This window comes from Pinus tabuliformis, chromosome 5_2, assembly GCF_031772625.1.
Source record: "Pinus tabuliformis cultivar Carrire ecotype Pingquan chromosome 5_2, CPIR1, whole genome shotgun sequence".
In the NCBI taxonomy this organism is placed as follows: Eukaryota; Viridiplantae; Streptophyta; class Pinopsida; order Pinales; family Pinaceae; genus Pinus; species Pinus tabuliformis.
Window position 1 is genome coordinate 816,752,476 of NC_142306.1, and position 11,422 is coordinate 816,763,897.

The 11,422-nt window shown below is 39.4% G+C and overlaps 1 protein-coding gene across 1 annotated transcript; it reads right to left on the minus strand.

Moving 5' to 3' along the window:
* Positions 1-5,392: 5,392 nt before the first annotated feature.
* Positions 5,393-5,962, minus strand: LOC149161809 (uncharacterized). The gene has a single exon (XM_089435006.1). The coding sequence runs from the start codon at positions 5,960-5,962 to the stop codon at positions 5,393-5,395; it is 570 nt and encodes a 189-aa protein (XP_089291132.1).
* Between the last annotated feature and the right edge of the window lie 5,460 nt (positions 5,963-11,422).

Sequence of the window (11,422 nt, forward strand, 5' to 3'; positions counted from 1 at the left end):
CATTGTACTTCTCAGGTAAACGTTGAAACTGAAGATTGCCAAGCTCTGCAAGTGAATCTGTCAAAGTCTTTGTCAGAGGCTTTAACTCATTGTGCGGGAATGCATAATGAATGTAGTTAGCCGCACCATCTAAATTGAAACTACTTGTCATGGAGCGCGCCGGGCAGAGATATAGATTCACCATACTATCGAAAAGCTGCTACTGTAATTGCATAACAAGAAGGCATTAATCCATGTAATTATGATGCTATCTTGGGTTCTGCATTCTATTTGGCTCAGCGTGGCTTCGGCTCTTACCAATGTCCAATTCCCTGCTCTCCAATTAACTAACCGCGCTCCTAACAACGCTGAAACCACCACTGTATAGCTAATGCAATGACCAGGATACCAATAACGCACTACAAAACATATTCCAGCCACTACTAGAAACCTCTGTATATTCCAGCCACAAACGAGGCAGCAATTCGACTTTTTAAGAAGCTCAACGCCAGATAAACATGTTTTTACCGACATAGCCTGCCGTGTCAAGATGTCTTTTTCTTCTAACTCAATGCATGCATACGCAATTTGGCGTGTGACAACTGGCAGGTAATAGGATTGTCACAACATCTACCTCATATACACATTGTAGGAGATGATCTTTATCAACTATATCAAGCTCGACTGCTGTGGTATTAAAAATCCCATCAATCCCTTTTTGAGCATCTGGCAGCTATAAAGGTGCCACAATAACTTGAACCACATTAACTGCTTCTCTGCTCTAGCGTTCATCTGACCAAAACAGCCATGCTACAATACAAATATCTATATCTTCTCCAATATCAATTGAAGGCAGCAACATCAAAGACATTGCAGTCAATGTTTCCTCACCCTTAGGAAAAGTGGTACATCCATCTTCCTCTAAAAAACTTCTAGAGAAATTAAGGTAGTATACCGGAGAATTTTCCCAGCAAACACCTTCAAACGCTGCTGATGAATCTCCCTCACTTGCATTACTGAAATGCAGATCAAAACAAAATTCATTAACTTGCTCCCACTAATTCAAGAAAGAAACAAATCCACCATTCATACTAATGACATCAACAGGTCCATTATCTGAAATACAAGCAGTCTCTGTTTCACCCAGATTTTGCATGTCATCATTCTTAGCAATTAAAATATTTTCTTTGTTGATGACATTTTCCACTGTCCTTGCTTCTCAACTCAACATTTAGGCCAAACAACAGTTTAATCGTGTCTTTCATTCCTTAAGTAGTCTTTGTCATCTTGTTTTGTTTCTAATTCTACAGTATCCTGGATAGCTCCACCAATTTCGTAGCGCAGCCAGTGCAAAGGCAATGTTTTTGCTACGAAATCACTAAAACAGGTGGCGCTGCGAAACTGCTAACGGATTTATGCGCTGCGGAAACACTTTGCCCTTAAGCTAAACTGAAAAATTTTGGCAACACTATTTTCAGTGATAACAGTGGCTCCACTTGGGATAGTGCGCCCTTGTGGTACACTACGAACATGCAGCTCCAGTGCCTTATCCATTTGTGATAAACAGAAATTTGCTTGACAAGCATGACTGTAGGAGAAAGAAAGCTACATCTACTGAAAAAAGAAATGCTCAGTTAACCTTGAGCTTATTTGCATTTACCTCTACCTACCTACCCTAACCATTTCAACTTCTTTCTGCTCAATCAATATGAAATTTCCAATGTAACCAATCCTCTGTTTTATCTGATATTTGACTTCTTTGACTGCATCGGAGTTCAGAGCCAATATGATAATGTGATGACCGCTGCCACTGAAATTGTCTCTGATCTTCTTTGAAAAGCTGAAATACTGGAGAGTAAAACTCTTCCATGTAATCAGCTACAGGATCCCAGAATACATGATCAACTTGTTTTTCCTTGTAACTTTCCAGTTGTGCAAACTGATCTTCAACCACAGTGTTCAGTTCCTCAATCGTGAAAGAGAAAGGAACCAGCATAGTCTCCTTGCGTTCTGCCATAGAAAACTTCTGAGAATAATGATCATGATCATGAAAACTGTATGCCTGAATTTGTCCTTCTAAACCTTCAATTTCTTTTTCAAGGTCCTCAGCAAATTCATCCAAAAATCTCATCCTATCCTCTGCCTTGCAGTCAAAAGATTTTAGATATGAGGATAATGACAAAGAAAAAGATTCATTTGTTTCTTCTTTACTATGATCATCATTCCATTGTTTGAAACCTTCAACTAAGGGAGATTCTGCCACCAACTCTGACCTATCTATCCATTCCTCCAAAAACATGAGCCAAAGGTCTTCAAATGTCTTAATGGATTTGGCAGGAAAGCATTCAACCCACTGTTTGCATTTCCCTTGAAGTGAATCATAGAATAACCTTATGCAAACATCCTCATGTTTAACTCTAAGAAGCTCAGCAAAATGACAGAAATCTGAGATATGCTTCAGAGTTAAACTCAAATCTTTTCCATTAAATTTGGGACCATTCCTTAGAAAATATGCATCCTTGGGAAAATGATTTGGGAAACCATGAATTCCTGAGAAATCTATGCATGCATACCTTGAACTAAGAATGACAGCTTCTGGGTCCTTCATAACTCCAGTGGAATCACCATGAATGTATGAACTTTGAATTCTTCAACAATGGAGTCGCCAAGGTAGATTTGCAGCCTCGAAAAACCTCTTTGAACTCCTGCTACCTTCAAAAATTCAATCTTAAAATTACGGGAGTGAGTAATCTTCAGTCTCCCGGCAGACGCACCAAAATGTTATCACAAAATCATTACCAAGGGCTGCTACCTAGCAAGATCTCATGTAACTATTTCAACCAGACTTTAAACTAAGGATTAGCCTCCTTAGTCAGAGAGGGCTCTCTCACAGACTTTTGATAAGAATCAATTACAAAAACAGATGGCTAACTCTTTAAACAACACATGAAAAATAAGCTGGTTGGACAAATATCAAATTAGTCTTCATTGGGCTTATGGAGTCTCACACATTCAGTAAACAAAAGCACTGTCTTTTCATGGAAGTCAAGGCTCTTTACATCAGATGTTCAAACATACTTTACATAAACCACAGCTTGCCAAGCATACAGGAAGTCAGAGCATTAAACATGAATTCTGAGTGATTATGCTGTAACAAGACTGTAAAAGAACACTAAGAGAATAAACCACCATACATTTGAACAATATGATCTATTGAGAATCTTGAGAAGAAACAACAGCTGTTTTTCTATTACTGTAGTAAGTTTTTTACATCAGCCAAAATAAAACTCTGTTTTTCATAAATCTCCAACCCCCATTACATTCTAATCTGATCTATTTATAGGAATACATTCTTCCCTCTCTAGAGCGAGCTCAAAGGCTCTATTAACTACTCCTATATGCTATTTAACTAATTCATTAATTACAAAAGTGCTAAACTGTAATTACACAAAATCCTAATCAAACTAAAACACTAATTCCATTCTCCTCGTAACATGATTCTCCTTAGATCCTTGACAACTGTCCTCCTTCAGTTAGGCTGAGATGTGTTGGAGGAACATTCATTGAACAAGCTGACCTCGGGTGCTAGCTGTGTAGATGGCTCATTAATTAGTAAAGATGAGTATCCTATTTTCACGGTCCCTGTCTCCTACCATCCTTCGAAAGTTCAGCAATATGTCCCAGCTCTTTTAATAACCCCAGGTATGGAATGCTGCCATGTTTCTGATATGTTGTAGGTTGTATTGATGGACAGGTGTTTCTCTTCCTCAACTCCCGCTCACAGTATCACAATAGCTACTCTGCGTTTAAAATCATCACCTACAGTAGTTTTGTAGCGCGCTACGAAACTGCTGTGTGATTTAAAGAAAACACAGTCTTCCTCTAAACTCCTCACAAAATTGAATAGCTGCCTGACATAAGAGGTTAAAACAAAGTTCATTGTCATCCTTCAATTTCTGCTGTAATCAAATAGCTCTACATTTCTTGCTGTAACCTTTGCTTGTATACTAATCGGTTTACCATTACCGCAGGTAGTGACAATTTTACCAGAATCTAGTGGACCAACAAGAAGTTCATTAGTAGAAGCAGAATCTTCTAACATTGAGCCCTGTGTATTTTCCAGACATCCATTCTGCTTATTTTGACATGTATCACTGTGTTCCTTTAAGTGCTGGCGTTCAAATGACCTTAATTCTGATGTGGAATCTGCAAGTCCCTCCACTATGCCATCCTCAATAGGAAATTCCTCAAGTATAAACTCTGTAACAAGAGCAGCATGTCTAACTCCATAAGAAATATGATGGACCTCTAAAACCAATGCAGAATCTAATGGCTTTGGTAGAAACGCATCTGTGTTTGGAACTGGTAAATTGGTGTCTTTTTCAACAGCACCTCCCAAAACACTATCCCAGGTTCCCTCACTCTCTTTGGTCCTTTCAGGAACTTCCTGTCTAGCTACATCAAGGGAACGAAGTCCACGCTCAGTAAATTTATCAATCACTGAATGTACTTTATTTCTCACGTCTTCCTTGCAATGGTAGAGGTCAAGAATCTGCTCTGGTGCTCCTTTAGTAGCACGATGCCATTTTCCACGAGCATCAACATATGTAAATGCTGTACGTTTGTCAACCGGATTAAAAGGTAAGAAATGGATCTCAATAACCCCCCGCTCGAGCCTCTTTTGGATCTGCCAACGTTCCAACAATAGCAGCATCAATGGCATCTTGATCTTCAGTTCTGGAAGCTCTAGCTGCAAGCAAAACCACATGGTCTTTGTCCATATCTTTCACAAATACCTCAATAAGATTTTTATCGACGTTCAGCTTGTGTCTCACATATCCATAGAAAATGTAACCTGAAAGGGTAATTGCGCATCTTACTGCATTTAAGAGGGATATTGGATAGCGACATATAAGCCATGATACCATAATTGCAACTGCCATCTTCATATTCCAACACTTCCGGTCGCATCAAGCCTTCTGCGTTCAAGTGCAATGCCCTTTACAAGAAGCTTCTGCATGTACTTCAAGATATAAGAGAAAGCTGTGAAAACCTGTTCAAGAACTTCAGGATTTCGATCTCCACCAGATTCTAGAAGGTTTCTCATGGCTTCCATTAGTTTATGGAGAAAAGGCATGAACTCCTTACGCAAATCCCTTGACAGAACTGCAATCAAACTGAGGATAGGCTCAAAAAGTGTTAACGCTGTAACCAAATGCCGGAACCAAACAAGTTTTCAAGTGCTCTAGAACTTGATATGCGACTGGAGTGTGAATAATTAAAATGGCCATAATTAACACTAGACCATTTGCGCAAGTAACCAGATCTTTAAACCGGCCAAAAACATGGATTCTGAGAGCCAAAATAACACTCTGTATATCACTGATGTGGGATCTTATTTGAGTGATTAAATTTATGCCATCAGAATTGCCAGATTCGTTCCAATGCGAAGCTTCTTTAGAGATAACTCCATATTATTCTGCAGGCTTCTTCCCACAATCTGCCTTGTACCCTGTATAATACGTAAAGCAAGACACAAATTCTTCTCAACATCAGCTCGTATTTCCAGGGATTCAGATGCATGAAGTATGCTGGAAACAAGCATCATCAGGTTCGCCTTTTTGTCACAGCGTCTACAATGATACTCCACATCTAAACCAATGCTTGGCTCTACGCCTGCCATATGACAAAGTAGAGCACACTCTAGGTGAGCAACATGCCCACAAACAAATTCTTCATTCAGCTTTCCCTCGCATCTGATATTACAGTAGTCTGCCACACTCTGATCAGTAGCCTTCCCACAGAGAATACAAGAGCATTCACGGCAAAAACTAAATCCGATGCAGCATATATCACAATTCATCGCCTTGAGAGACTTGGTCTGGCCGGTTTCTGGTCCACATTTCAAATTTCCAGCTTTACATCTCCTCTCTGAAGTATTCCCACGCAATACTGCTGCCTCATACTCAGGTCCTCGAGCCATAGCACCGCTTTTCCAAATTCCGAACTGTTTCCCAGAACAATTAAGCTTGAAATTGATTCCATAAGAGTCAAAGCTAACCCATTGTACTTCTCAGGTAAACGTTGAAACTGAAGATTGCCAAGCTCTGCAAGTGAATCTGTCAAAGTCTTTGTCAGAGGCTTTAACTCATCGTGCGGGAATGCATAATGAATGTAGTTAGCCGCACCATCTAAATTGAAACTACTTGTCATGGAGCGCGCCGGGCAGAGATATAGATTCACCATACTATCGAAAAGCTGCTACTGTAATTGCATAACAAGAAGGCATGAATCCGTGTAATTATGATGCTATCTTGGGTTCTGCATTCTATTTGGCTCAGCGTGGCTTCGGCTCTTACCAATGTCCAATGCCCTGCTCTCCAATTAACTAACCGCGCTCCTAACAACGCTGAAACCACCACTGTATAGCTAATGCAATGACCAGGATACCACAAAACATATTCCAGCCACTACTAGAAACCTCTGTATATTCCAGCCAAAAACGAGGCAGCAATTCGACTTTTTAAGAAGCTCAATGCCAGATAAACATGTTTTTACCGACATAGCCTGCCGTGTCAAGATGTATTTTTCTTCTAACTCAATGCATGCATACGCAATTTTGCGTGTGACAACTGGCAGGTAATAGGATTGTCACAACATCTACCTCAGATACACATTGTAGGAGATGATCTTTATCAACTATATCAAGCTCGACTGCTGTGGTATTAAAAATCCCATCAATCCCTTTTTGAGCATCTGGCAGCTATAAAGGTGCCACAATAACTTGAACCACATTAACTGCTTCTCTGCTCTAGCGTTCATCTGACCAAAACAGCCATGCTACAATACAAATATCTATATCTTCTCCAATATCAATTGAAGGCAGCAACATCAAAGACATTGCAGTCAATGTTTCCTCACCCTTAGGAAAAGTGGTACATCCATCTTCCTCTAAAAAACTTCTAGAGAAATTAAGGTAGTATACCGGAGAATTTTCCCAGCAAACACCTTCAAACGCTGCTGATGAATCTCCCTCACTTGCATTACTGAAATGCAGATCAAAACAAAATTCATTAACTTGCTCCCACTAATTCAAGAAAGAAACAAATCCACCATTCATACTAATGACATCAACAGGTCCATTATCTGAAATACAAGCAGTCTCTGTTTCACCCAGATTTTGCATGTCATCATTCTTAGCAATTAAAATATTTTCTTTGTTGATGACATTTTCCACTGTCCTTGCTTCTCAACTCAACATTTAGGCCAAACAACAGTTTCATCGTGTCTTTCATTTCTTAAGTAGTCTTTGTCATCTTGTTTTGTTTCTAATTCTACAGTATCCTGGATAGCTCCACCAATTTCGTAGCGCAGCCAGTGCAAAGGCAATGTTTTTGCTACGAAATCACTAAAACAGGTGGCGCTGCGAAACTGCTAACGGATTTATGCGCTGCGGAAACACTTTGCCCTTAAGCTAAACTGAAAAATTTTGGCAACACTATTTTCAGTGATAACAGTGGCTCCACTTGGGATAGTGCGCCCTTGTGGTACACTAAGAACATGCAGCTCCAGTGCCTTATCCATTTGTGATAAACAGAAATTTGCTTGACAAGCATGACTGTAGGAGAAAGAAAGCTACATCTACTGAAAAAAGAAATGCTCAGTTAACCTTGAGCTTATTTGCATTTACCTCTACCTACCTACCCTAACCATTTCAACTTCTTTCTGCTCAATCAATATGAAATTTCCAATGTAACCAATCCTCTATTTTATCTGATATTTGACTTCTTTGACTACATCGGAGTTCAGAGCCAATATGATAATGTGATGACCGCTGCCACTGAAATTGTCTCTGATCTTCTTTGAAAAACTGAAATACTGGAGAGTAAAACTCTTCCATGTAATCAGCTACAGGATCCCAGAATACATGATCAGCTTGTTTTTCCTTGTAAGTTTCCAGTTGTGCAAACTGATATTCAACCACAGTGTTCAGTTCCTCAATCGTGAAAGAGAAAGGAACCAGCATAGTCTCCTTGCGTTCTGCCATAGAAAACTTCTGAGAATAATGATCATGATCATGAAAACTGTATGCCTGAATTTGTCCTTCTAAACCTTCAATTTCTTTTTCAAGGTCCTCAGCAAATTCATCCAAAAATCTCATCCTATCCTCTGCCTTGCAGTCAAAAGATTTTAGATATGAGGATAATGACAAAGAAAAAGATTCATTTGTTTCTTCTTTACTATGATCATCATTCCATTGTTTGAAACCTTCAACTGAGGGAGAGTCTGCCACCAACTCTGACCTATCTATCCATTCCTCCAAAAACATGAGCCAAAGGTCTTGAAATGTCTTAATGGATTTGGCAGGAAAGCATTCAACCCACTATTTGCATTTCCCTTGAAGTGAATCATAGAATAACCTTATGCAAACATCCTCATGTTTAACTCTAAGAAGCTCAGCAAAATGACAGAAATCTGAGATATGCTTCAGAGTTAAACTCAAATCTTTTCCATTAAATTTGGGACCATTCCTTAGAAAATATGCATCCTTGGGAAAATGATTTGGGAAACCATGAATTCCTGAGAAATCTATGCATGCATACCTTGAACTAAGAATGACAGCTTCTGGGTCCTTCATAACTCCAGTGGAATCACCATGAATGTATGAACTTTGAATTCTTCAACAATGGAGTCGCCAAGGTAGATTTTCAGCCTCGAAAAACCTCTTTTAACTCCTGCTACCTTCAGAAATTCAATCTTAAAATTACGGGAGTGAGTAATCTTCAGTCTCCCGGCAGACACACCAAAATGTTATCACAAAATCATTACCAAGGGCTGCTACCTAGCAAGATCTCATGTAACTATTTCAACCAGACTTTAGACTAAGGATTAGCCTCCTTAGTCAGAGAGGGCTCTCTCACAGACTTTTGATAAGAATCAATTACAAAAACAGATGGCTAACTCTTTAAACAACACATGAAAAATAAGCTGGTTGGACAAATATCAAATTAGTCTTCATTGGGCTTATGGAGTCTCACACATTCAGTAAACAAAAGCACTGTCTTTTCATGGAAGTCAAGGCTCTTTACATCAGATGTTCAAACATACTTTACATAAACCACAGCTTGCCAAGCATACAGGAAGTCAAAGCGTTAAACATGAATTCTGAGTGATTATGCTGTAACAAGACTGTAAAAGAACACTAAGAGAATAAACCACCATACATTTGAACAATATGATCTATTGAGAATCTTGAGAAGAAACAACAGCTGTTTTTCTATTACTGTAGTAAGTTTTTTACATCAGCCAAAATAAAACTCTGTTTTTCATAAATCTCCAACCCCCATTACATTCTAATCTGATCTATTTATAGGAATACATTCTTCCCTCTCTAGAGCGAGCTCAAAGGCTCTATTAACTACTCCTATATGCTATTTAACTAATTCATTAATTACAAAAGTGCTAAACTGTAATTACACAAAATCCTAATCAAACTAAAACACTAATTCCATTCTCCTCGTAACATGATTCTCCTTGGATCCTTGACAGCTGTCCTCCTTCAGTTAGGCTGAGATGTGTTGGAGGAACATTCACTGAACAAGCTGACCTCGGGTGCTAGCTGTGTAGATGGCTCATTAATTAGTAAAGATGAGTATCCTATTTTCACGGTCCCTGTCTCCTACCATCCTTCGAAAGTTCAGCAATATGTCCCAGCTCTTTTAATAACCCCAGGTATGGAATGCTGCCATGTTTCTGATATGCTGTAGGTTGTATTGATGGACATGTGTTTCTCTTCCTCAACTCCCGCTCACAGTATCACAATAGCTGCTCTGCGTTTAAAATCATCACCTACAGCAGTTTTGTAGCGCGCTACGAAACTGCTGTGTGATTTAAAGAAAACACAGTCTTCCTCTAAACTCCTCACAAAATTGAATAGCTGCCTGACATAAGAGGTTAAAACAAAGTTCACTGTCATCCTTCAATTTCTGCTGTAATCAAATAGCTCTACATTTCTTGCTGTAACCTTTGCTTGTATACTAATCGGTTTACCATTACCGCAGGTAGTGACAATTTTACCAGAATCTAATGGACCAACAGGAAGTTCATTAGTAGAAGCAGAACCTTCTAACATTGAGCCCTGTGTATTTTCCAGACATCCATTCTGCTCATTTTGACATGTATCACTGTGTTCCTTTAAGTGCTGGTGTTCAAATGACCTTAATTCTGATGTGGAATCTGCAAGTCCCTCCACCATGCCATCCTCAATAGGAAATTCCTCAAGTATAAACTCTGTAACAAGAGCAGCATGTCTAACTCCATAAGCAATATGATGGACCTCTAAAACCAATGCAGACTCTAATGGCTTTGGTAGAAACGCATCTGTGTTTGGAACTGGTAAATTGGTGTCTTTTTCAACAGCACCTCCCAAAACACTATCCCAGGTTCCCTCACTCTCTTTGGTCCTTTCAGGAACTTCCTATCTAGCTACATCAAGGGAACGAAGTCCACGCTCAGCAAATTTATCAATCACTGAATGTACTTTATTTCTCACGTCTTCCTTGCAATGGTAGAGGTCAATAATCTGCTCTGGTGCTCCTTTACTAGCACGATGCCATTTTCCACGAGCATCAACATATGTAAATGTTGTACGTTTGTCAACCGGGTTAAAAGGTAAGAAATGGATCTCAATAACCCCCCGCTCGAGCCTCTTTTGGATCTGCCAACGTTCCAACAATAGCAGCATCAATGGCATCTTGATCTTCAGTTCTGGAAGCTCTAGCTGCAAGCAAAACCACCTGGTCTTTGTCCACATCTTTCACAAATACCTCAATAAGATTTTTATCGACGTTCAGCTTGTGTCTCACATATCCATAGAAAATGTAACCTGAAAGGGTAGTTGCGCATCTTACTGCATTTAAGAGGGATATTGGATAGCGACATATAAGCCATGATACCATAATTGCAACTGCCATCTTCATATTCCAACACTTCCGGTCGCATCAAGCCTTCTGCGTTCAAGTGCAATGCCCTTTACAAGAAGCTTCTGCATGTACTTCAAGATATAAGAGAAAGCTGTGAAAACCTGTTCAAGAACTTCAGGATTTCAATCTCCACCAGATTCTAGAAGGTTTCCCATGGTTTCCATTAGTTTATGGAGAAAAGGTATGAACTCCTTACGCAAATCCCTTGACAGAACTGCAATCAAACTGAGGATAGGCTCAAATAGTGTTAACGCTGTAACCAAATGCCGGAACCAAACAAGTTTTCAAGTGCTCTAGAACTTGATATGCAACTGGAGTGTGAATAATTAAAATGGCCATATTTAACACTAGACCATTTGCGCAAGTAACCAGATCTTTAAACCGGCCAAAAACATGGATTCTGAGAGCCAAAATAACACTCTGTATATCACTGATGTGGGATCTTGTTTGAGTGATCAAAT